The sequence below is a fragment of the Coturnix japonica genome, chromosome 3, assembly GCF_054131305.1.
Source record: "Coturnix japonica strain WE chromosome 3, WE-NBRP24, whole genome shotgun sequence".
Taxonomy (NCBI): Eukaryota; Metazoa; Chordata; class Aves; order Galliformes; family Phasianidae; genus Coturnix; species Coturnix japonica.
Genome location: NC_140665.1, coordinates 83,658,663 through 83,684,890, shown reverse-complemented (window position 1 = coordinate 83,684,890; position 26,228 = coordinate 83,658,663). Strand labels below are relative to the sequence as shown.

The following is a 26,228-nucleotide window of genomic DNA, read 5'->3' as shown; positions in this document are numbered from 1 at the left end:
ATGAGGAACTCAGCCCCAGAAAGGCCCTGAGGCATCGAGGTCCCATTGACTTTAATGGAAGTAATGTATTTAGATAACTACACAGGCTACAGATTCCCTTTTTTCCCCAGAGGCTCCTGTTTTTGTGGTATGATTTGAGATGCTGCTTTCCTACAGCAGCTGGTAAAATGGCATTCATAGCATTTAGTAAACATAGGCTTCTAGTGGCAGGCAGAGCAGCTCATGAAGGCAGGTTTCCTGCTTGCTCAAGGGGATGTGACACCATGTGGATAGGCAGCCAGACAAATGCTGCAGTACTTCACTATGCACTGAACATATGTCTCTCGCTTTAAATACTTCCGTCAGGTAATTTATCACCACATAGTGTTGATTACCAATCTGTGCTGGCTAATCCTAGAGGGAAGGCTGTGAATGTGGCAGAAACAGTGAAATTGTGCCACAATATTTATGCATTCCCCATCACACCAACTCAGGAGAAGTGAACACAAAGACAGAGCCAACTCATAGGGGACTGCATTTGTATGTGAACAGATTCATTTTCCACCAGCATTTACCCCTTCCCATACAAAATGCAATGTAAATGATCCTCCTTTGCTGCCCTTGCACAGCTGCCCCATCCCTGTTTGTCAAACAACAGGGCTCCTTCTGCCTCTTGCTGCGAGGCAATTCTTCCCATCAGAAAAGTTAGGACCTTTCTGCTCATGGCTCGGGAGAACCTAATGAGGTTCAACACGGCAAAGTGCAAGGTTTTGCACTTGGGCCGGAAGAACCGCAGGCACCTGTACAGGCTGGGAGGAGTGGTCCTTGAGAGCAGCTCGGCAGAGAAGGACCTGGGGGTCCTGATGGACGAAAGACTCAACATGAGCCAGCAGTGCGCTCTGGCAGCCCGGAAAGCAAATGGGATCCTGGGCTCCATCAGGAGAGGGGTGGTCAGCAGGGATAGGGAGGTGATTGTCCCTCTCTACTTGGCTTTTGTGAGGCCCCATCTGTTGTATTGTGTCCAGGTGTGGAGCCCTCAGTACAAAAAAGATATGGAGATTTTGGAAAGGGTCCAGAAGAGGGTCACAAAGATGATCAGGGGGCTGGAGCACCTCCCCTATGAGGACAGGCTGAGGGAACTGGGTTTGTTCAGCCTAGAGAAGAGAAGGTTGCGGGGTGACCTTATTGCAGCCTTTCAATACCTGAAGGGAACTTACTCCCAGGAGGGGAGTAAACTCTTCAAAAGGGCTGACAAGAGCAGGACACGGGGAAATGGTTTTAAGTTAAAAGAGGGAAGATTTAGGTTGGATGTTAGGGGGAAGTTCTTCACTAGGAGAGTAGTTAGGCCCTGGAACAGGCTGCCCAGTGAGGTTGTGGATGCCCCGTCCTTGGAGGTGTTTAAGACCAGGCTGGATGGGGCCCTGGGCAACCTGATCTAGTAAATGTGCATGTTTGGTGGCCCTGCTAGGCAGGGGGGTTGGAACTACATGATCCTTGATGTCCCTTCCAACCCGGGTCACTCTGAGGTCACCCTGCAGCCTTCTCTTCTCCAGGCTGAAGAGGGTCGTGTTGTGTTGTGTTGTGTTGTGTTGTGTTGTGTTGTGTTGTGTGTTCCCAGTGGGCTGCTGTGCCCCTCCAGCTCGGCTCGTTCCGGACCCCCACCGTTCTGTGGCTCCCACCCACCACCACAGTGTGGCTCGGGATGTGCAGAAGGCGCCAGAACGGCCCACATGGCTGTGAGGCTGGCACGATGCTGGAGATCCAGCTGGACGATGGCAGCGTGGGGGGGTACCCGGGCGACGACTATTGCTCAGGGTTGGTGATGTCGGAGCGGGTGTCGGGCCTGGTCAACAGCATCTACCGCGATTTCGAGCGGCTCATCCACTGCTATGACGAGAAGGCAGTGAAGGAGCTGATGCCACTGGTGGTGACAATGCTGGAGAAAATGGACTCGGTGCTGACCGATAACCAGGAGCACGAGGTGGAGCTGGAGCTGCTGCGGGAGGACAATGAGCAGCTCCTCACGCAGTACGAGCAAGAGAAGGCGCTGCGCAAACAGGCCGAGGAGGTGAGCCGGCCCCAGCGCCACTGGTGCCCGGCCTCCGTCTTGTGCGCGGTGCCGCGGGCCAAGGATGCAATGTGATGTGATGTGATGTGATGTGATGTGATGTGATGTGATGTGATGTGATGTGATGTGATGTGATGTGATGATGTGACGGCGGTATTGGCATGGCGGTATCTGCATCGCAGGCCGCGCTCCCGGCCCCACTCCATTCGCTCCATCCGCTCCTCCCCGGGCCAGGGGTGGCCGACGGATAACGGCAGAGGAAGGAGGAAGTTTCAGTTTCAGCCCTGGATGGACGTTGTTCTGTGCCCACAGAGGTGCTTTGTGCCCTCGATGCTGAAGCAGAACCCAGAGCTGGCGGCGGGTGCAGGGCCTGAACTCTGAGCCACAGGGAAATCAGAACAGAATGTAGTCAGTGCTGATTGTCACCACTATGACTCGGCTTTAAGACTCAGTGCAGTCTCAGAAATGCCCCCAGAGTAACAACAAAAAGGAGAAGGGCTGGAAAGGAACAGGGTTGGTTTTAATTGTTTGTTGTTGTTTTAAACTATATAATCAGGCGATGGTGTTACGCCGTCATGTTTTTCATGTCCAGAAGGAGCTCATCCACATCCTCATCATCCACATCAGTTTCTCCTTGCAGTTTCTTCTTCCGTGAGCTCCAACAAAAGCTCCTCAAGGTCATTTTCTTCAGCAATGGATGCTTCCCCCGCCCCTGTGCAGCTCAGCTGCTGCTCTTCTGCCACTTGTGAGGAATGTGATGTAGTATTTGATTCCTCCAGCTGTGCCGCGGGGTCTGCGTGGCTTCCCTGGAGCAGTTCCGGACTTGTGGGAAGGAAGAGAACAATCTACGTGACATTTCTGAGATGTGCTTTCAGCTCTGAGCTCTGTAGTTGACGCTCCCGCCCCTCACACCCACATAGGGATGGTGATTTGATTAACCTGCGGCTGCCTTTGGAGTTAAGGAAACCAGCAGGTGCCTTTTTCATGGTGCGGATTTATCTGTTCAGGTAGAGCAGTTTGAGTCTGGCAAACAGGGGCTGGGCCTTGTAGCAGAAACACATTGCCACCCTCACTGCTTTGACTGTAAACATGTTAAGAAATCATCCTCTGCAAAATCCTGCTTGCTGGCTCAGGTATTTTTCCCCACGAGGAACTCAGCAGAGGTTTTGACAAAGCAGTTTCAATTATCTCAGATGACCTCTTCCTTAGTTGCATTACACCATGACACATCTGAAACACCCCATTTTCCCGCAGTGTGAAAGAACTTCTGTCTGATGGAAAAAGGGCATTAATGAAGAACAAGCTGTGGTCATCACCTGCTTGGAAGCTTTACGACTTCGACGGAGACCAAGGTGTATTCGGGCGGGACCGAAGCAAGAATCTCCTAGGAAGAAACAAGACAGAGTATGAAGCACGGGTCAGAGTTTCCACAAGTACCTTGTGAGACATCTGCTGCCTTCCAGGGAAACAGAAGAGCTGTAGAACACTTGGAATTTCTGCCTTCTCATCAAGGGTAATGTAAACCTTCCACATCCACTACTGATTTTGCCACTGCTCTTACCATGGGTAGTTTTTTAGCAGCTTTTCGTTTCTGTCTCCGCGTTGGGGGGAAGGTGGTTTTCCAATCGATGGGCCTCACGGAGACCCTGCGCCCACCTACAGTAAAAGGAAGAGAGAGCTGGTACTGTCTTGCTGTGCCTCAAGAGAGATCCACGTTCTCCTATCAATCCCACCACCCTTCCACAAAGTTAAAAACATCTGGCCAGTGGAATTACATTGCCCTGTCCGGGATTCTCAGCCACGTTTTGCACACAGTCAGCTCTGTCTACCAACAACGCATAAAAAGGAACAAAGAAACCCAATAGCTGCACTCAGTAATAATCCGGGGCAAGGGAAAGTCTGATACAGAGCAATGCAAAGTGGCAGCACTGCTTTTCTGAGGCACCGTAACGAGCTCCTCGTGCTCACCCTTCACTCTTTTCTTGCAGGGCAATTCCCCCGCTTTTTCCTTCTCCTTCTCCGACCGTTTGCGTTTCTGTCCAGCCGGGCCATGGGAGGAAGCTGGGATGTCAACTGCAGAGAAGAGTCCCAGGAAAGAACAGTCAGATCTCAGTAGAAAAACACTGCATCAAACCCAGGAGCCTGTTGAGTATCTGTACCTCTCTCTGGTGCCTTGTCAACCTCTGCCTGGTTCCCCAGACTTGCTGCAAGGCCGCTCTTTCGAGGAAGGCCACTTGTGTCAGCTTCTGGCAGAAAGGAAACAAGAAATGATTGACGAGTGTCTCTTTGGAGGCAGGTCTCAGCACAGTCAACCACAAGCTTCACGTTTTCAAGCACTGTTTGCTACATTTGCCTTCCGCTGCCCAAATGCTGTGCAGTCAGCACAGACCTGCAGTGCATCTTCCTCACTCCAGAAAAAGCCCAGCGCTGCTCTGACAGCCAAAGCACAGACTGATATTTCACTATCACGACTCTCCCCCACCTCCCCAATGAATGGTGACGTGCATCCCGCACCCGCTCTGAACTGACATTCAGAATTGAGCCCTTCATGCTTCACGCCATCGGACACTCACTGTGGCTCAGCGGTGCGGTCGGTCCATTCCCACCGCGTTCCTTCAGGTGACGAAAGGCGCAGTGTGGTTTCTGGCAGCCTCCGGGCTGGTTCTCCCAGAAGCAGGGAATCAAACTGCGCTGCTTCTGGAGAGAGAAGGAAAGGAAGGGTCATGGAAACAGGCACATCAGGACTGCAGGGAGATGCCACGCTCCAACAGCCATCAGAAACCATCGTGTGGAGCCTTAGCTCTGTACCCTCATTTCTTGCCCCTCCTTTCACTGCTCCAAGCAGCCAGAACAAACTGCTCTGAAGACATCCAGGACAGAGAAGGCCTGATAGGGCACAACTGAGCCCTGCTGGCAGGAGGGCAGTGCCGCTCTCTCCTACCACCCAGCTCCAGCAGCTTTAGGAGGCTGAGCAATGTGAGCTTTTTGCATCTGGGGAGAAAATGCCTTTGGCAGCTAATGCAAACATCTCCCGCTGTGATATACCTAAGGCACTGAATTCTCTGCCTTCTTTACCTCCTCCCAGTCCCCTCTAGAAACAGAAACCACTAAGATTTTCACAGCAAACGTATCCAGCCTGCAGAAGTGCATTCAGCCCAACCACAGCCATGAAAAGTGGTGTTGTAGACTAAGCCGGAGAGGACATCTTTAGGCAAACACTCACATCAATCCTCATGTGTCGGAACTTGCAGTTTCTGCTCGAGCAGCTGCCCTTCATCCATAGTCTGCAGACTTGTTCACTTCCCAGAGCTGCTTCACAATGGCGGAAGGGACAGCTGTCTCCCTGCAAGCACAAGGAAACCACAGGAAAATAAGAGCACGGCCTGAAACGTGTCCATGCCGTTAGCCCAGGCTGTTAGCAGCGCTATGAGGGTAACATCACCTGCAGGTCTCCCCTGCTCCACCCCTTTCTCTTCAACATGAGGAAATGGAAGAAAACCCAGGCAGAAGAAAGTCAACCGTACCTTAGTGCAGGTGGAGTAGAAGTAGAAGTAGCAGTCGCCTCTTTGCTGAGACATGGGGAAATTCTTAGAGCCCGTCTGGGTTCTCTCCAGAGGAATTCCCTGCTCTTGCAAAGAGACGGTTGTGCTCGGACTGCTTGGATCCCCAAAGTGTCCTCTCGGACCGGAATCCTACAAGAAGTGCCTACAAGGGAAGAACCATGAGGAATAAGCATTTTCCCAGCTTTCTTTTTATGCAGTTTGGGCTCTTGAGCAGGGCAATGCCTTGGAAGCAGCTGGTTGCAAGAACTGTGCCAGCTCTGGATCCAACGTGTGTCTAAGTGCCACGACTTCCCCAGCAAGTGCTGTGCTCCCTCCCATCAGCACTTATATACCTTGCAGCACACATTTTGTGTTCCTGCCATGAGAAGGACTCCATCATCTACCCTTGCTGCAGCTGCAGTGGATGCACTGCTACCACTCACACGTTTGAGAAACCTCCAGTTCTGGCTTACCCGGGCACAGCTGAAGTTCTCCTCCCTTCCAGCTAAGAAACCAGCACAATGGCTGGGCAACACCGTCAGCGAGAGCGGGCAGCACCAGCAGCCACCACCACCGTCACTGCCAGCCGGGACAAGGGCTGACACAGCGTGTCCACACTCTGCGCAGCACTCACGGCTCTGGCACTCACTGGTGGCAGCCGCTGCCCCAGGCAGCGCTTGTGAGCTCACTGTGTTTGTGATGTCACTGCACAGCCCACGGCTCAGCTCAGCACCTGGATCTCACCAGGACTTCAGGGGGTTCTGTTAAAAATGGGCTGGATCCTGGGGTCAATAAAGCACAGGTTGCACTCCATGAAGTCTGTGCTCTCCTTCCCTTCTAATGTCTGAAACGAAGGCTGGGGCCCAGCAGCAGTTTTGCAGGGCTGTAGCAGCAATGCTCAGTCACAGCTTGAAGCAGAGATTGAGCACCTGATGGGATGGCAGGGGTAACCCAGGGCAGCTCAGGCACATGCTAACCATTCCCAGACGTTGCTGACAGGTTGGCAGTGCAGGCTTGGGTGTCTGACCGGAGATCCCTGCCTGCCTGATCCCTTCCAATGGTCAGCAGCTTTTTTCCTTCCTTTCTGTGCCCACAGCTGCTGCACCTGGGCTTATCCTCACCTGCTGCAGCCCACGACTTTGATACCCTGTTATTATTGCTGTGCTTTCCATTGCATTCTGGGATCACACAGGGCAGTAATGGCAGTTCATCATCCTCACCAAAACACGTGACACAATCTCACAAAGAATCAATTTCCCCTGGAAACAGCCACTTGGAAGGGCCTCCATTGAGCTGGGAGCTCCTCCCCAGCCCAGCTGTTCTGCTCAGACTCCTTCCAGCAGCCGCCCAGCTCACCTTATTGGCCTGGTCAGTCTGGGCTGTGCCCAGCTCACACACACGCCGCAGCAGTGCTTGCAGTGGGCTCCCAAAGAATGATCCCTAACAACGAACGCTCACAGCTCAGTCTCTGTGCGCAGCACGCTCATCAGAGCACAAGCTCTGCTCTCCAGGTGGGGGCCAAACCCTCCTACCCCAGCAATGACAGTGACCTCACACAGACCCACATCACTGCTGCTCTTTCATCATAAACACAGGCAGCCAACACCTCCTAGATCCAATTCTAAGAGACCAACATGGGGGTCACCCAGTGGGGTTATCTGAAGTAAAGTAACGGAGAATTGAGGTGTCTCTTGTCACAACACTGGGAATGGGGGCCAAACCTTCAGGCCAGGTTTCTCGCAGTTAAGATTTCTCAGAGTCCGGTGGAGGCCGGTAATGAGCGGTGTCCCTCAAGGGTCTGTCTTGGGACCGGTGCTCCTTAACATCTTTATTAATGACATCGATGAGGGAATTGAGTGCACCCTCAGCAAGTTTGCTGACGACACCAATCTTAGTGTTGCGGTCGATACAGTGGAGGAAACGGATGCCATTCAGAGGGACCTCGACAGGCTGGAAAGCTGGGCTCAGGTGAACCTAATGAGGTTCAACACGGCAAAGTGCAAGGTTTTGCACTTGGGCCGGAAGAACCGCAGGCACCTGTACAGGCAGGGAGGAGTTGTTCTTGAGAGCAGCTCAGCAGAGAAAGACCTGGGAGTCTTGATGGATGAAAGACTCAACATGAGCCAGCAGTGCGCTCTGGCAGCCCGGAAAGCAAATGGGATCCTGGGCTCCATCAGGAGAGGGGTGGTCAGCAGGGATAGGGAGGTGATTGTCCCTCTCTACTAGGCTCGAGTAAATGGTTTTAAGTTAAAAGGGGGAAGATTTAGGTTGGATGTTAGGGGCAAGTTCTTCACTAGGAGAGTGGTTAGGCCCTGGAACAGGCTGCCCAGGGAGGTTGTGGATGCCCCGTCCTTGGAGGTGTTCAAGGCCAGGTTGGACGGGGCCCTGGGCAACCTGATCTAGTAAATGTGTATGTTTGGTGGCCCTGCCAGGCAGGGGGTTGGAACTACATGATCCTTGAGGTCCCTTCCAACCCGGGTCATTCTGTGATTCTGTGATGGCTTCCACCACACACGGGGCCACTGTGGCACCTTCCCTCAGTAGGCAGGAGGTTCATCATTCACCTTTAACATCTCTCCAAAAACTACAGGGCAGGTTCCTGGAAGAGGTGTTCCCTTGCCATGGGCTGGACTTGGAAGAAACAAGGTCAAAGACACACTCCAGTTAGCGTGTTTTCCTGAACATGGAGAGCTCTGTCTGCAACACAGAAATTGGTCCCCTTCAGAATTCCACTCTCTCCCTCCTCCTCCTCCACAGGACATGGGGACAAGATAAGGTGATAAGTTTGAGGGTTGAGATAAGGATTGAATGATGAGAAACAAAGACCAAACCCACACCAACTTCTTGCCATCCCTGGTATGTTATGAGCAGATGATGACGAAATATCTTTCTCTCCTCTTCAGTTATTTCCAACTAAAACTGGAATTCTGGTGCTGTTCCGAGGGAATGACTTCACACACTAATCCCAGCTCTCACTGCAGCCACCCAGGACTGGGACATCTGGTTGTTGCTGTAGGAAATGCAATCCCCCTTGCTTGGCAATGATGCAGTTTCCTAGCACTGTCATCTGCCAATATTCCTACTTCTTATAGCCATTACTGAAAGCACTATTAATGGGCCGCTTTCAGGCTGAAAGCATCAGGACACAGCACCTCCCCACCAGTTTGACCCTTGCCTGTCTGCAGATGCTCCGTCTGGGTCACCACACTCTTCAGTTTACATAACATTATGATGAAATAAGAACTTCCGTTTTGACAGTATTTTTATTATGTACCAACAGTGAGACGTGTGAAATAACAGAAAACCTGTCCCACGTCTCCCCTTTTGTGTTTACTTCCTTTCTCTCACCCGTTCCTTCTATCTATTCTGAAGCCTTCTACTTATATGGTTTGAAACTTTGAAATTGGGCCCAATTTCATTTCTTTCAAAGCCAGTTCTTGCAAGGTCTTGACAACTGCAAACAAACACCTTTGCTAGTTCAGCAGCTCTTGGCAAGAGGGTGACAATGACGGCGTGAAGTTAATCTCATGTACCAACACAATTCTCAGCAGCACTTCCCCAGCAAGAATCTCCATAACTGAATCACCTCCTGCACCGTTTTCTAACAGGTTCCCAGCAGAGCCCACACTGTCAAAGCATTTTTGCCTATGATTTATTCACATTTTCCTTCAGCATCCAGCTTACTTCTACATGTTTGGTTGTTTAAATAACGCAGACCCTTTAACCATTTATTCCAGTCACACACAACAATTTTATCAACTTGTGCCTCAACACAGCAATCAAACATCAAACGTAGAGGCAACCCCTGTAAGACTCCAACAGGTGTAGGGCTTTAGGGGGTCTCTTTGCCCTAATTTTGGTTGTAGGAGGCCTATAAGAAGCTCCAGCACTCATTCAATACATGATCTGTCGGATGAAATAAATAATGCAGAAAACTTCCTTCAGCGTTGTTCTCTGCTTTTGCATTACCCTCTGCAAACCCCCCAGCCCAATAACTATGAGCCCACAGCCTGAGGTGCCTCGTGCCACAGCGACACAGTGCTGGGGGTGCTCACCTCAGGACTGCTCTAAGAACAGCTGTGCTGGGCAGCCATGTTTTCATGGCCTCTTTGAGTTGAACAGAAGCATTTGTCTCCCTCCCTCTCCACCACAAAAACCTACATGGTTCAATCAAAAGAAGTGATGTGTTCTGTGAGATCTTAATGGAACAGTTTGCAGGTTGGTCATTCACTCTTTGCAAACAGTCACTGAAATGTTTGTTTTTTTTTTTCTCCTTGGCCTTCTTCACATGAAACCCTTCCAGGCCCATGGCAGCAGTTGGTTCTTCTTCAGCCCCCCAGCCTTTACAACACCAAAGACCTGTTCAGAGGACAGCCTTTAAGGAACAACCTACAGATTTGGCTCAGCATCCACAGCACTGTGTTGCCCTTGGTAAGCCTTCTGAGCCCTTTTCAGAAGAACACTTATTTTTGCAGCTGAATCTGCACATACAGGAGAAAGAAACTGCTTAGCGGTCATTTGGAGCTCCCTGACAGATCAGGATAGACCAGAATGACACGAAACCTCTGAGACTTTCACACAGAACGCAAAACCCATCTCCTTGCTCTAGGTTTCTTGTACTAAGAGCCAGCAAACCTGAAGACAGCTATATTTTAAAGTAGTTCTGTTTTCAGTAAGTCCATCATCAAGCTGTCTGAGCCCGCTACTTAAACCACACAGGGCTCAGAAGTGATATATCAAAGGGCAACACGTGCTATAGAGAAATGGCAGAAGTGCTCTTCTCACACTCTGGAGAGAGATATCATCCCATTCTATAGACACTTGGGGTGCTCTGCTTTCACTAATCCCACTGGGAGGTTTAATCCATTGCACAGATAATCATTTCTGCAGCCAGGCAGTGGATTGGTGTTTGGCCAAAGGTTTCTGTGTGGAATTTGATACCAAATCTCTGGCATGCTAAATTTCTCCAAATATCTGCACCTGCCCTTTGGTCAAGACAACTTCTTCTTGGCGTTACACAGGAATCGGTAATATATTACATCTGTACAAACCCACTAGAAAATTCAGGCAGAGATCATCAAAAGTGTTTTAATGATTAAACCATGTCAAACATTAACAACGTAGGTATACTCAGATGAGCCAAGAGTTTATTTCTAGCACATTTAGACAGCCTATTTTGAACAGTATAGCTGCTGTACTGAGCTATGTAAAGACTCTGCAAACCAGTACCTAGAAATGAAGACACACACACGAGCTTCGATAATGTAAACATGACAGACACTGTCTCCTTCAAAACAAGGAATGAAAACCCACAAGGCTACCAGGAAAAACTTATTAATTCCCTAAGAGATGTGCAAAAAATTTTTTAAAAGGTTTAATTTAAAAAAAAGAAAAAATTAAACAAGTTAAAACTGGCATTTATATAAATATCAAAAATAGCTAAACTTGAGCAACAACCAACTGAACATCTTGCACAACTCCATTTCTCAGAGCTTAATGAATGCGACATTCATAAGCCAGGCTCCACCACAGCAGATACCAGAGGAACGTCCCAGCAACAGATCTCAGCTTTGCAGCTGGCTCTTCCTGTGTGCAAGGCAACATTTTACAGGAGCAACTTTAGAAGCTCTCTAAACAAATCCTGGGATAACAAGCCAAGACTTTACTGGTGACAAACACAACCGACACTACAGAAGCAGACATCTCCAGCACATTTCAGTAACACTTAGTAAAACATTACGTACGACTTAGACCATTTAATTTTGCTTGTTTGGGAAAAGACGTTTGTCAGGCACGTTTTAAAGATGAACGTAGGCTACATGAAGACCAACACGGATACCAACTTCAGTACAGACGATTCCATCAGAAAAGCATCCTTCTGTCTTTGTTTTTAAATACACTTCTGGATATGTTACAGATTTAAACAGTAGCTCTTAAAGTGTGGATATGGCTATGGGAACAACACTTGAAATTCTGCCAGTTTCCATATTAAAAACCACTCTTCATTAAGCATTTAAGGATTCCCAGAAATAAGAAAAGAGAAAATAAAAGATGGGTCCACCCTGTATATACCCTAAACCTTAGAGACAAATATTTAAGCCTTACTGGACTGAGTAAGCGCCAATTAATTTTACAGCAGTGACGTACTTCAAATAAAAAAATAAGATCTATTAAAAAGGTAAAATAACTTTTCCATCTGGTTTGTGACTGTGTAGTCAGTTAAAGCCAAATATACAAAACTAAACGCACCATTTCTGAATTCACTGTCTCACGTAAGAGATACTGAACACTGTGTATCGCGTACAGACCAGTAAAATGATCATGGATTCTTCTACGTGACTTTTTAATAAAAAGTCAGTCAACCGAAAAGTTGAAACATACCCCAATTTTTAAACCAGCTGTAAGCTTTGGGCCCTGCTTTTTAATTTAAGGCATGTGTGTTAAACTACTGAAACCAGCATCGTACAAATCACCTCTACAATCACATGCATGATCTACAGTAAAAAAAATGGAGTTTAGATTACAGTGTTTCCAAATTGTGGATCATAATTCAGCACCTATCGTATTGACTAGTAAGGCAACAGCAGTGTCGTATACTACAATAATACTCCCTTCCTCAGTCTATAGCGGGGTCAGTGACAGCCCAGAATTACTTTTAAACTTCAACCTACTTTTATGTTCTGTATACAGTTTCTAGGGTGTTTGCACTGGTTAAGTCCTACATAAGTCACACTATTCTAGGCAGGAATAGTTACAGTAGCCATTAGAGTATTAGTGCACAACTCTTATTGTGCTTTTACAATCAGATGATTTTGTTGTTGGGGTTATCAAAATGGTTTTTCAGTTTGGTCTTCAATCCTTCCTTTGTTTTCTTTGTTTCACATTGTTCTCAAGAGAAGAAAAGCTGTTTGTGTACCCGTTCACAGTGGCTGTAGAGCCATTCTGATACTCTTTCCTCCTCGAGGACGCCTTCTTGTTGTAAGTCTAGAATATACGGAAAGACACATGGTTTTGCTTAAAGAGATTTCAGACAATTTTCTCACAGCAATTCAAGAAGCAGAGAAGTAAAGCATCCTTCATTTCCAAAGGCCTTGCGCTGGCGGCAGAGTCTAACAAGATAACATTTTTTGTGTATGAGGCTCTATTGTGTGTTTCATTCATCACAAGAACAGAATTAACTCAGTGGCAAAGAACAGGGATTGCTGTAGCATTGGTAGTACTATGTTAGCAGTAAATTAGAAGCAGGAAAGCAATTTTATGAGCAGACTATGGCACAAGAATATACTCAAAATGACAAGGGAGGAGGGAGGTTTGATGCACTGCAGGTGACTGTCTCCAGCAGTGCCAGAACAAGAACTGGGTAAACAAGAACAGCGAGGGCAGTTTCAGAGACAGAAATATGAAACAAATTTGCTGTAGTGGACTTGCAAAGCAAAAAAGAAGTGAAAACTAACAGCTTTCAAAAGACTCGGGGCACAAAAATTACCGACAGTCAAAAAACACATGTGCCTTTATCTTTGTCAAAGGGGTTCAATTGCCTGATGAGAACGCACTTCCAAAGTGTGCACACGAAGGAAAGTTAAAATGTGAGTAACACTGGTGAAGGAAGTAGAGTCATATTTGGAATATACGATCATCTTTAATTAGCATGTTCATATGCAGGAAGTGATTTTAAGAAATACCAAAAGATCAGAAAGGTGACGCCTACTATGTTCTTTCCTGCCACGGTCACTCTCACCAGACCTGAAAATATTCAGCTCTTTAAAGAGACATTTAAACCAGGTAACACAGCTTGTCTGGGGGCAGTAGATTGTACGGGTTTGATTTCCTGAAGACAGGGACATCTTTGCCCAGAGCCTGACTGTGACCTACTCCAAACAACACAGACTGAACCTAGATCTGTTCAGACATGAAACAAATGCCACAGAAACTCAATTCAAAATGCTAATTTCCATATAGAAAATGCTTATAAAGGTGAACCCAAACCAGATTTTTGTATGCTGATAGTTTCAGACGTTTCTCAGGAAATAAACTAAGCATTTACCCTTTAAGAATATTAGGGAACAATTCCCTTGTGCACTTCAGAGGTTCACAGGCTGCTGTTTTATCTCAAAAGGAAAACCTGTTTCCTAAATTAATCTCCTTCCCTCCCTTACCTGTAGTTAAAACTGTATTCATAAAATGTGTTTCTGTGATACTCTGCTCACAGAGATTTCTAGTAGTTCTCACTTTTGTAGCCAACACAACTGAAGCTCTCAACGTTGTGGGCAGACCAACAAGTATAATACACTAAAAATGCTTCCATGTTGCAGGAAGGAAAAGGTTATTTCAAGCAGATCTTTCTGTAAACCAACTTTCCAGTGATACAAAACGAGCAGAATGCTACAAAGAATCTACAAATAATATGACTTTTACCTGAATGTAGAAATTTGTGAAGAGGATAATCAAAGAAATCATATAAAAAATCTGGAAATACAGCCACCCCTGAGGAAACGCACATGGCCAAACAACACCACAGCTGGTCTGGAAGATTGTCAGGACAAACTGAATCTGGGGAAAGAAATAACAAAACAGAACAAAACAAAACAAAAACCAGAGCACGTCAGAGCAAGAAGGGAAAAAGCCATTATCAACCAAAACCTAATTAAGTGTCTCCAAAATGAGTCAAAAAAAACCCTAAGTTTGATGCATTTATCTTCTCTATTTTACTAAAACAAAATAAACACGATTTAGCAAGACTTTCAAGGTTGTGATATTCTGTTGCTTAAGTGATTTTATTTAATATTGTTCCATTTTAGAGCATTACTGTAACCTACATAGAATCGGTTTATAAGTGCCCTAGGGAACACAGCCCACCACCTCCCAGGGGAGAGCTCACCAGGGTTTGGCTCTGCCAGCCTAACACAGAAGCTCTGCTAAAAATCCAGGGTCAGCTCTCCCACAGGCTGAGACTACCCTGTATATGGATCCAGTGAAAGAATTTTAAGTCAAAAACTGCACATACAAAGCAGAGAAACTGGGGGAGTGGGGGCGTGGAAAAGGTCAGGGGTTCATTACATCTGTAATGATTTAGTTTTCTCTTTTGGAAAAAAAAAAAAACAACAAAAAAACAACAACAGTTTGGGTCTATGTGCTGCAAAGGCCTTCAGGCAAAAAAATCATCCTTACATGAAGGCTACCAGATTAGGGAATGTTTATTTAAAAGGAGAAAGACAGCTCTGTCCTGCTGTTTTGCTGGCCTACTAGTTACACATGCAGAGCGGGCAGGGAAGTGGAAGTGCTGTGACAATAGCCAGGGGAGCAGCTACACCGCAAAGGCAGTTGCACTCTGCAGCGCTCAGACAGCATAGATGAAGAACAGGGCCTAAATCTGGAAAGGAAACAAAACAAAACAAAGCAACCTGCTAAACCACACAGAGCTCTACTGAGCTTCACTGTCCTTCTGCAGGAAACAGTGCTCAGAAAAAAGATCTTGAGAACTGAATTCTGAATCGCTGATGATCACCATCAAATGGTACTAACCCTAATCACAGGTCTGAGAGGGGACAAAAAGAATCATAAAAGGAAATAATCATTTTAAATATCTCTAGGCTTTGTCTTCCCCATCAATAAAATGGGGAGAACAAAATGCCTACACACACTTCCCTGTGCCGCTCTGACATGTTATATATATATAACGCAGAATTACAAGTATATACAAGTATATATTATCAAGCAGTGAACACGTATCAATCATCAGAACACGTAGCATCACTGCAGCACGTGCCTCACTGCTTGATTTCAATGTTCTTTTAGCCCTCAGTGCACAGCAATCAGGCTTTATCTCTGTACACCCAGGAAACAATACAAATGGAAGCAACGGGCACAACGCAGAATTACAAGTGAAAAAAAATCTGCCCATTTAAAGTGCGGAAGGAGACCAGAAATATTGAACAGTTTTTAATAAGCCATTTGCAACTGCATGCAAAAAGTGGGACAGAAAATCCATTGTCCTGCAGGACTAGAATGAAGGGCCTTGTTAGTTCCAGACTGTGCAGCACTCTGCTTCTGCCCTGCCCTCTCAGCATCAGACTGAGCAACAAGCACTCTGATGGGCACACTACATACACGGGCTCCTCCTCTCTAGCTCCCAGGTACCCAAAATCCCAGTGCTGTGATTCCCAAACGCCTCTTGCCACACAGCTTGGAGAGATACAGGAAGATCCTAAGCTGCTCAGCACTGATTTGTGTATGCCATCCGTTCCTACCTCCCTTTTGTCCTGAAAACAGCTCAAACAGAGAGGCAGAAGCTGGATTTCTAGAGTGGTTTGTGTGCATGAAGATGTAAAAGCTTTTTGATTTCATTTCCCCTTCTGCCCACGCCAAAACTTTCTGTTGGTAAAGGCAAAAAGATCCCACTGATAATACAGGAACCTGCTGAAGCACTCACCAGCTGCCCCTGAGTGATGTACTTCTTCCACCACAGATAAGGACGCATCGCTGGAACAGCCGACAATCCATAGTAGGAGTACATGAGGACATGGATAAAGCTGTTCAGTGTGGCACCAAAATAAGCTGAAACAGCAAAGGAGAAAGAAAGTACACTGAATTACCTGGAAAATGCTGTGTCATGGAAACAAAAGCTCAAAATGTTACTATTTAAAATATGATTTCTCTTAGAACAAAGGCAAAAAACTCCACTCTCCTGAAACTTATGTTGACTCAACTGAGTGAAATGCTTCGTGACTGTGTGTGAAAACAGCCTTCTGATTAGTTTGCTCTATTTATTATTTTTCTGCACTCCATCTTCTCAATAGAAAGCTGATAAAAATGAGTCATATAAACATGCCCAACAACCCACAGCTTCTCCAATCTAATTTTAGGCCAGTTTCACTTTCTGGGAGGGAGCCTATTTGGTCATTTATAAGCAAAAGCAACAGGCATCTCCTGCATGTGAAAGCTAACCATTCCATTTGTCCTCATTTGCAGCACCTTTAGTCATCAAGTAGATTTCAGTTTTAGCTTAGCAACACACTGTGTGGCACTGGATGATCGTGCACAACAGAGATTGGTAAGGAAGAAGAAAAACACATCACCAGAAATAGCACGAAAGTATTTTCAAGACCACAAAAACTCAAGATAGACTCTAAGCACTTGCACTTTTGACTGTTCTATAAACAGAGATTGACTTCTTTAGAGGAAAATGTGGTTCTGGATGCACGCTTCCCATAAGTTCAGCATTACTCACTGTTGTGCTGACAACACAAAACAAATATGAGTTTCTATGTTGTTTGGCTGGGAAAGCAGACTCCTGAGCAATCCAACTACTCGGTCTGCATTGCTGCTAGTTCACATCCACTGGACTTCAAATGGCTTCTCTTGGATGAATGTTCAAGAAAGCCAGAATCTATAAGCTGCTTATCTGAACCACAGCTAAACCCTGCTAGTACAGTTAGTAAATTAGATGCTAGCTAAAAACAAAGGGCATTAAAGAATCTGGCAAAGTTGCCAGAGGTTAGAAGGATTTAGACAAGAGAGACGTGAAAACCTTTTACTTCAGACACATTCAGTCAAGTTCATTAGCGCTCAGGAGACAACAACATTTTAATTGAAATCATTCATTTTGGTTACAAGATGAGATTAATTTGAGAAAGTAACATCTCAAGTGAACTTTACAGATTTAAAGACTATTACTCATCTTGCAGTCAAAACAAACTTCTGGTCCTTACTTGGAAAAAAACACTGCTTCATTTGAGGGTCTCCAAAAAATGAGAAAGCAAGTCAGTCAGGTGCCGGACCTGGACTGCTGCAGTTAGCAAATGTCACACTGCCAAGCAAAATCTTCAGGCTATAGTCATGTATTTTCCAGACACTCTGCAGGCATCTTAATATCTGCAAGAACTAGTTGCAATTCAGCAAAGTAGCTTAATGACAGAAACAACGCATCCTGCACTTGAAGATACCAGACATGTTTGATTTGACCAAATGAAGACCAAAATAAGGCCTCTGATGCAAGAATATCCCATCATAACCCAGTACTTACAGTGACCACAAGGCACCCAGTTCATAACAAACCACCAAATATTCAGCATCGTTGCATGGTGATAGACATGCAGGACAGTGATCTGATGATTATTTTTCCGCAAAATGAAAAAGAAGGTATCCATGAACTCAATGAGTTTGGAGAAATAGTACCACCAGAGGACACGTATGATCTAGAAAGGAGGAAACAAGTCTTAAAAGCACTGCACATTGTGACCAGACAATATTTAGCTATGGCAAAAAACGCTGTAGCGCTGCCTGTAAAGGCAAGGTCTGAGAAGAAACCACCACACCTTCCCACAGACAGAGAATGGCCCACATGGTGGTCAGATACAGACTGGAGACCAACCCTGTTTTCTGAGCTGGGAACACATGAATATGTACATATAATTGTTCACTGAAACTGTAAATATCAATGAATATACTGTTGATTAATTCTTATGTCTGATTATGCATTACCCGTCCATTCTGTGGAAGGAAAAAACACACAGCTTGAACAAATCCTGCAGAATCGATACCATTCTGCTTTCCGCTTACGTTCAAGGAGACAATGTGAAATGTAATTAGCTTGAAGTCCTGATTACATTACCTTCATATCAGCTTCACCTCCACTGTGTGTATCCTGACAGTAGAAATTGTATCCTCCTTCCCATACTCCTGTCACCAACTGGAGAGAGCAAAGAACAAAGTGTCACTCAGTGAAAACACCATGCCTCACTGTCAACCCACATCCAGACAGAAGCTTTGGGAGACACCTGGTGACAAGGCATCTGTGGACACCTCAGTGTGACACCAGGCTGGGTTTCAGCTCCAAGCACTACCTGAATCATAACAGAGGGGGAATTAATAGAAATCCTTCCAATTGTAGTATAACAAAATGAAAGTAGGAGATGGCGCTCCACCTTATCCCACATAGCACGTGTTTGTTCCTAGCCAGATTCTCCCTTCAGCTGATGATCTCAGTGTTGGGGAAAGGGAACAGCCAAAGATTACAAACTGTAATTAGTAATGCCCAAGATTACGAAATACAATTACAAACATAAAGATCTGAATACAATTTTTCAGCTGTGTAATAGAGCGAACCTTTCAGCTTTGCTGTCCTTAGCAGTTAACAGCTAAGGTGGAATCCAGATCCACCGCCAGCTGCCCATGTCCCATCCTTTTCCCACATCTGGTGGGTCACACTGCTGTCCCTGAGCTCTGTGTCTGAGGTAATGGGGAATAGGCTGACTACAAAGGGAGAGGTTGAAGCAGGGGGAAATGGAAGAGACCTGGAAGGGGAGATTTTGAGGATGAGACCTGAGAGGGCAGTAGGTGTGAGGACGAGATGAGAACAAATGTCTTGGCTCATGCCGTGGCCAGGAGGCAGCTTGCTATTTAAGCTATTTACTTTTAAAACCACCCTGGTGGTTCTGGCCTCTGACTTTTAAGAAGCCATCAGTGCTTCTATTAAAGTAATAATCATGACAGAAGAGCCTGCTTGATGTTTTTAAAGACATTTGTTCCTCTTGGAAATAGCATCAGAAGAGGAACAGGTAAGTTAGCCTGCTGCCAATTGTAAAAAGAATGGGAAGGCAACCTAAATAAACTTCTAAAAGCAGGGACAGACATCCTGCACAAGTGGCTCCTCCATTCTGGGCCTTACCTTCACGCATGGAGAATTAAAAAAGAAAGCTTTGTAAGGCCATGGTTAAAAACTCATTGTACCGTAATTCATTTAAAATAATCAGTTGATTAAAAGACTACAACAACTGGTGCTATTAAACGCTGTCCAGAACTGTAAGTGGGAAATTAATTCCAAAAGGTACAATAAAGATTATCATTTAAATGACCTTTCCCTAATGTTATTTCTTTCATGGCTCATTTTCTCCCTAAATTACCTTTAAAAATACCCAATCAGTCTAGGTCATTATTTTAGACCTCCTGAAATAGAATTATGGCCACTATTTAGTGTGGGGGGGAAAAAAGACATCCAGTAATATCATAACATAAAGACCTGACATTACCTCACCTAATGAAGAAAAATCAATATTACCATGCCACAGTGACAGCAAGGCAGCCTTGTGCATCAGCAGCATACCCGAGCAATTTCTCTATCCAAGAAGAAAAGAGAACTCATCCAGGTACCAGCTATCTTCTCTGGACAAGCCATACACCAAGCTGTTCTGATGGCACTGAGGGAAAGCCTGTAGGGTTTTATGGGTACCCACTAGTTCATCCAACAGACCACACTGAGCTGTAACGGTGTTGCTAAGAGCTTACAGACGTTTTCATACAGTTTTCACAGTTAAAAAGAAAAAATATAAATTGAACAATATATATACATATATATATATAAGTAATAAATAAATAAAATCAAGCCTTCCTTTCCAAAAGAAACTAAGACATCAAAAGGTGCCATGAGCTCTCTCATACTACTGCCCATGAGCCTTGCTTTGAGTAACACAGGGCACCCACAGGCAATGGTTCTTCAGAGGGAGTCAGCTGCGCTACCACCATTTGTGCAGCCACAGAACTTTCAGCACATGCTGGAAGGCTTCAGAAAACAACAACAATGGGTTGCTCTGAAAGCTGACGAACAGCAGATCCCAAATGGCTGTGCTGTGTACAGAGCTGGGCACATCCATGCACAAAATGACAAATGGAGCTACTCTCCTGTAACGTAGGCGTCACAAATTGTCAGCAGGTGCATTGAAGTCATTTCTTGTGCTTCCTGTGGCCTGCTCTCACCTCCTGAGCCCTTCTACAGCTGCTTTAGGCCCAAGGTGGCCTTTCCTGGCTGGCTGACCCCAGGAAGTCCTCCAGCTCCAGGCTGGCAGGAGCCCAGGTTTGCTAATGGCACTGCTGATGCACGGCCACAGGCTATCCTCTCGTGAGAAATTAGCCTGTCTAGAAAAGGCTGACTGTAATCATTTTCAGCGTTTGCCATTTTTAAATGACACACCAAGAGGACAGCTCCTTCATAATCCACTTAATATAGCACCCCGAGTCAATGTTCTTCAGCCCCAGGGAAAACACTGCAGTTTGAAGTCGCTTTTGTGCTTTACTATGATTCTCTTCCTTCTAACTTTCATTTTTATGGTATGTTTGTGCCGTGACTGAGTTCCTCAAAATGGTGTAGCACGTGTTTTTTATCACATCTGCTACCAAAGTAAAGCAGCATACCTGTACCATTCTGAACCGCCTCTGGGAGAGGCCTCACCTTAATACCATGCTTTGGTCACACAACACTTAAACTGAGCTGTGATGCTATGATTCACAAGCCGAACTATGACAGCTATAACTCAGGAGAAACTCCCAGGCAGGAGTTTAATAGCAAGCTATTAAAAAGAATCTACTTTCAGACGGGATATTGAACAAGTTTGTATGTGGTGCTGTTTTATGACTTTCCTCAAACTAGGTCTGATAAAAGTTTAATTCAGATGAAATGCAAAGAAATGCAAAATGCTCCAGGCTCCTCATTGCCTTTGTAGCCCTAAAGCCCAGCACACCATTGCTTCATCAGCAGGGAAGCAGCAATGGAATGTCCACAGTAAAGGACACCCAGTGGTCTTCTGAGACAACATAGGCTACAAAAAAGCAAACTTGCTTACAAGATGATCTCAAAAGCACTTTTTTGTAACTATCATGAGCTATCATGAGTTTATCATGAGTCGTCATAACACTGCAGCTTTACGTGACAGGACAAGGCCTCAAGTTGCTCCAGGGGACATTTAGTTGGGAAAAACTTCCTTACAGAAAGGGTGGCTCCAATTGATGAGAAGTGTTTTACTTTACAGAGAGCATAAATCTTAATACTTGTCATGTTTTAACTGAGAATTGACAGTAAAAAAGCTGTTCAGGTGGTTGCAAGTACAAAGAACTTCAACATAAACTTTTCTTAGTAACTTATTCAATATTAGCTATTTCACTTAAGGAAAGTCTTATAAAGGCCTATAATCAGCAGTTCAAATCTTTTCTATTGTTTAAATTTATACAGTAGTTTTCATTTGGAAACTATGAGAATTATTTCAAGTATTCAAGAGAGGAAGACTGGCTATTCTGAGCAGTTTATCCATACAGCCGAAGGAAAGTTGGCACTTGTAATATAAAGGTTAAAATAATATGAATTATTGTACTATTATAAATAATCTCAGCATAAACTAACAATGTGGGTATTGTCAATGAAGTCCACAGCAACACTGTGTGTTAAACATCAATGCACAAATTCTGTACGCACTCCTCACACACTCACATTTAGAATACCCTGAAAGGAAGATAAGAAACAAAGGCAAATAGAGAATGCAAACTGTTCTAAGTACCTACTGAATCCCACACGGCTTACCCTAAAGAATTAAGTATCAAAATTCTCCATAATCCAAATCAATACAGCAATTTTGACTAAGCTCTTCACTATACAAGAGAAATTGCTTTAAGTTTAAATCACTTCCTACCTAAATTCACCTCTTACAACACTATAAACTACAAACCTTTAAGAATTACAACTTGCTTGTATTTCTAAGCAAATATTCCCCTCTTCCACTCAAGGAAAGCAGCAGTTTTAGTTCTTGTTTGTAATTCCATGTTGAAAATGAAATAACTCCTTACCAAAAGGAGAAATGCTTCTGGTTAAAAGCAAACCACAATATTCCTACCTTAAAGCCACATGCTGCATCATTTACTAACCACATTCTTATTTAAATTGCCATAGTTTCCCATTTTCATGTTAATCACAGGCATGCAATCTCAATTACAAGCAGCTAAATTGCTCTATGGAAGCAGAAAACTTAATAGTGCCTAAATCTTCATTTTGTTAAGGAAGAAAATAAGTACACAGAAAGTCCAATTCAGTTTGAAATCTATTTGTATGTTCAGATTTTAACATTCAAAAACAGATGAATCGCAACTGTCTAGATCTGATTGTTTCAGCAAAATTAAGAGGACATGAGAAGCTACTTCAAGCTTACACAAAGAGATGCAAAGAGTGTGAGTGTGATTAAACACATTTAAATAAAACACATTTTGCACTCCAAAACAAGACACAGTTTTGCTACCAAGTATGTTGCATAATCAAAGCAATCAAGTTAAGCCTGTCTTCTAGGCTTAATGATGCAAAATAACCCCAACCTAAATCATTTCTCCTACCTCATAAAACATATACAGAGAAAGCAGTGTGAGTCCAAGGTTGTAGACCACTAGAATCCCCCTGCATGAGAATGGTTGTTTGTTCCGCATGTACTTTGGTCCTAGCCATACGATTAGTAAGTACAAGGCTGAGAAGATAAAGGTAGGTGTGTAATTTTCCAGAAGAAGCCATCCTTTTACTCTGGGATCTGAAACAAACAAACAAAATTACAAACACTCAGACTTTTGAATGGGGAAGAACTCAATGAATCCAGAAAAATCTTAGCTCAAGAACAATTCTAGTGTCAGAATGACCAGAGAAAGATGAAGGAAGAACAGCAAATCTTTTTATCGTGGGCTACGTTACCGATTACAAACAACTTCAGAAGCAAGATTTTAGTTACATGGTTGTTGCAGAAAATATAAATCTTTGTAAGGCAGAGATATTTCTAATTTATTGTCTAATTATTATTAGTGAAATACTAACAGCTGCTCAGAAGCTTCATCCATCCTGAATGCCAAAGATGAGTTCATCTATACAGCGAAGCTTCATCAGTGCTCGGGGACATGATTTAGCAAAGGGTTGTTAGAGTTAGGGTACTATGGTTAGATTGCTGTTTGACTCGATGACCTTTAAGGTCTTTTCCAACCTGAGCTATTCTATGATCCTATGATTCTATCATCATCTCTTGTTCTCTCAAATCAAGCACTGAGCATCATCACATGTGTTAACTATGCACCCCAGTTACGGGATCACACAAAGTCGGGATGAAAGCCCTCACACAAGGACACTGTCTTCTCTGGTGTTAATGTCTCTCCCTTCATACGGAGCAGGATTTCTGCTCTACACTTGCGTACACTTCCCCAGTGAAGAACCTACCAAAACCACTGATCCTTTAAAAAGAAATTTCAGGGGAAGTGAAGTAAGCAGCTCCAATTATGAGGGTAGGAGCATTTTTATTCCATTAAATGCAAATTCCAACAAGATTCACAGAATCACAGAATTGTAGGGGTTGGAAGGGACCTCTAGTGATCATCGAGTCCAACCCCCCTGCCAAAGCAGGCTCCCTATACCACCAAAACAACCTAGTATTAACTTCTAAGACAAAACCTGTGAAGACCTGAGTGCGATATGTAGGTCACTGAGGGCAACACTGGCATGTAACTGCTAGTAAAGAGAGCAGCATCTCTGACTGCTGTAGCTGAAAAATTAGTAGCTCTTCAGGTCAGAAGAGAACATGCACTGAGAGGTTCTTAATTTCTTAATGAATCACACGTTATGTTGCTCTGTAGATACTAAGAAAACTGATCACTTTCTGAAGTCAGTTTGCTATCAGTGTTCTTTCTTATGTTCCAGTCTGTGTTCTTTCGATTCAGTTATACTATTTTATTTTCTGAAAAAGCCTACCTCTGGGCCCAAGCCACACATCCAGGTAGCTATTGATTGTTTGATCCAGACGTTCCATTCTACAATCTGGTGAAATGGAAGAATGAAGAGAAAGTTATTTTTTTATTGCACAGAAACAGTTTAATGATCTGAATACCAACTGCTCAGGTTAACAAAGAAAATACTAATGTACAAAAATCGCAGACAGATGCTGGACAATTATTAGCACGTATCAAGTACAGAAAACATATTCTAGTGTCAGAGAGCCACAGCTGTAAAGACGTGCATTTAATCACAGATACAGAAACGCAGAGGTTTAAAACATTAAGTTCAGATTAACCCAAGGTTCTTTCTAGTTCAGTATTTTAGGAGTATAAATATAGGATGATAATTTGCAACATCACTCTATGAAGAGGAGGGCTGGACCTTGAAAACAAGGAACATTGGAATTCCCAAATAAATACTATGAAGCCATTTTAGCACAAAACTCCAAATAGTCGATAACACGAGCTGGGGAGGAGACAAGGAAGGAACAACGTGAAAACTGGCTCTCTATCGCTTTGTGAATAGGTGACTGACTACAGCTTTGATTAATAGCCCACACAGCTAACAGTACTTAAGTACTCACATTAACAGCAATCTTCAGTTACATGGAAATAATGCTAGAGACCCATAGGAAGTCGACATAAAGTGAAACTGAAACCATTATGCGAGTTTTCAAGCTTGTATATAGCTAACAACAAAGAAGTTCATCTTGTTTGGTTTTGGGTCTTAACTTTACCTGTTAGAACACTGACTTTAAGATATTCCTTTTTTTACACAAGTTAAATAAATATTAGGTCAGGGCAGCAGAACAGTGAATGGGATACCAAGGAGATACGGTGTGCAGGGTCCCAGGTGCATCCCCAAGCAGAGCTGCAGGTCTCACCTCAGAGGGTTGCTGCCCCAGGTAGCTTTTGTTCCACAGTAATTATACAGTATAATATAAATGCACGGTGGAGGAAGAACTACACCTGGTGTCAATAGCCAGAATTTGCAGAACAAAAAGAAATTGTTTCAAAACGAACTCATTTGTATAATACAAAAACAGAGTGAAACAATCTGCTTTTGTTCCAGAGGGGGGTCATGTGAAAATGCATCAAGTCTGCTGCCAATAACTGCACAACATTAAACACTGCTTCGACTGCAGCAACTACAAGGGTGCTTTTTTAATTAGAATAGTTTCCCAATTCAGAGGAATATCAACTTGCAGAAAAATTAAACCAGTTGCTATTTGAAACACAGTAAGCAGCAGGTTTCCTAATACTGCAAATAAATCCTGCAGCTCACCATATACATGGACAGATAACTACAGTGCTTCTTTACCTGGGAGTCACATACCACAGCAAGGAACCACTGGTACCTGAAGTCAGAAAGACAATTACCCAATTATGTCAGCCTCTGCTTTCTAAAACAGGTACTTTTATATACATACATCATTTCCTCTATCTTGCTGTTCAACACTGGACAGGAAATGAACCATCCTCTCTGCTACCGCAGCGGGACCCCAGTAGGGAGTAGGCCAGTAGGGGCAGTAGGACCCCAGAACACCAGGACAGGCTGGATCAGAATCTAGGAGCGCTCAAGTTGATGACCTACAACAGGTTTCACTACTTAAGATCCAAATGTTTAATCTAGAAAAACAAGGATCTGGTGTTTTAAGCAAAATAAAACAAAAAGAACTGATTTTTACAGATGCTGGGGAGTCTTCCGTGTAGACACATGGAGGATTCCTCAGAATTTATGAGTACTCCCATTAAAGGACAGAAACCAGACCTGCAGTACACTCTGAAAAATGCACTGTATTTTAAATGCCCTCTTAGTACGCGGAAAAGTCATGGGACTGCTCCCAAATAAGCCTCAACAAGGTCAAGAATGGTGTTCATAAATGAAGAAACGATCCATCCTCATTACTTGACATTATCAATTATGTTCAGCAGCATGAAAACAGCTCTTACTTTCTCTTTCTCTATCGTTTTTAGGATGGTAAGCGAGCAGAGTTTGGAAACTCATCAAAAAAGCCATTAAGGCTTCCAGCAAAAAGGTCTGTGATGTGCCCAGATCCATTTCTGCTTCTGTTACTGTGAAA

The 26,228-nt window shown here is 44.4% G+C and overlaps 2 protein-coding genes across 5 annotated transcripts in view; both read right to left on the bottom strand.

The window, feature by feature from the left end:
- Window positions 1-2,546: 2,546 nt before the first annotated feature.
- On the bottom strand, window positions 2,547-11,143 carry LOC107312111 (uncharacterized). Its single transcript, XM_085543865.1, has 8 exons — window positions 5,572-11,143; window positions 5,271-5,390; window positions 4,621-4,744; window positions 4,207-4,293; window positions 4,016-4,120; window positions 3,609-3,703; window positions 3,364-3,431; window positions 2,547-2,869 (listed from the first exon to the last, which is right to left on the bottom strand). The coding sequence occupies exons 1-8, from the start codon at window positions 5,623-5,625 to the stop codon at window positions 2,671-2,673; spliced, it is 852 nt and encodes a 283-aa protein (XP_085399991.1). The 5' UTR covers window positions 5,626-11,143; the 3' UTR covers window positions 2,547-2,670.
- ELOVL5 (ELOVL fatty acid elongase 5) overlaps window positions 10,664-26,228 on the bottom strand; it is a 27,992-nt gene continuing 12,427 nt past the window's right edge. For 2 of the 4 annotated variants that reach the window (XM_015859247.3, XM_085543864.1), the window contains exons 2-8: window positions 24,122-24,187; window positions 22,735-22,922; window positions 18,200-18,277; window positions 17,612-17,783; window positions 16,019-16,143; window positions 14,005-14,139; window positions 10,664-12,573 (exon numbers count right to left, since the gene is read on the bottom strand). In XM_015859247.3, coding sequence (XP_015714733.1) covers window positions 12,442-12,573; window positions 14,005-14,139; window positions 16,019-16,143; window positions 17,612-17,783; window positions 18,200-18,277; window positions 22,735-22,922; window positions 24,122-24,179 — 888 coding nt within the window. In that variant the 5' untranslated portion in view covers window positions 24,180-24,187 and the 3' untranslated portion in view covers window positions 10,664-12,441. Of the gene's footprint in view, window positions 12,574-14,004; window positions 14,140-16,018; window positions 16,144-17,611; window positions 17,784-18,199; window positions 18,278-22,734; window positions 22,923-24,121; window positions 24,188-25,429; window positions 25,503-26,228 lie in introns of all 4 variants that reach the window. The other 2 variants (XM_085543863.1, XM_085543862.1) reach the window with 2 other exon arrangements.

What these genes read in the sequence shown, in the direction of transcription:
- LOC107312111 (XM_085543865.1), bottom strand. Translation starts at nt 5,625, where the DNA reads ATGTCTCAGCAAAGAGGCGACTGCTACTTCTACTTCTACTCCACCTGC. An exon ending in TCTACTCCACCTGCACTAAG is followed by an intron (nt 5,391 to 5,571) that starts GTACGGTTGACT and finishes TTGTGCTTGCAG; the next exon opens with GGAGACAGCTGTCCCTTCCG. An exon ending in GTCGTAAAGCTTCCAAGCAG is followed by an intron (nt 2,870 to 3,363) that starts GTGATGACCACA and finishes CCTTCCCACAAG; the next exon opens with TCCGGAACTGCTCCAGGGAA.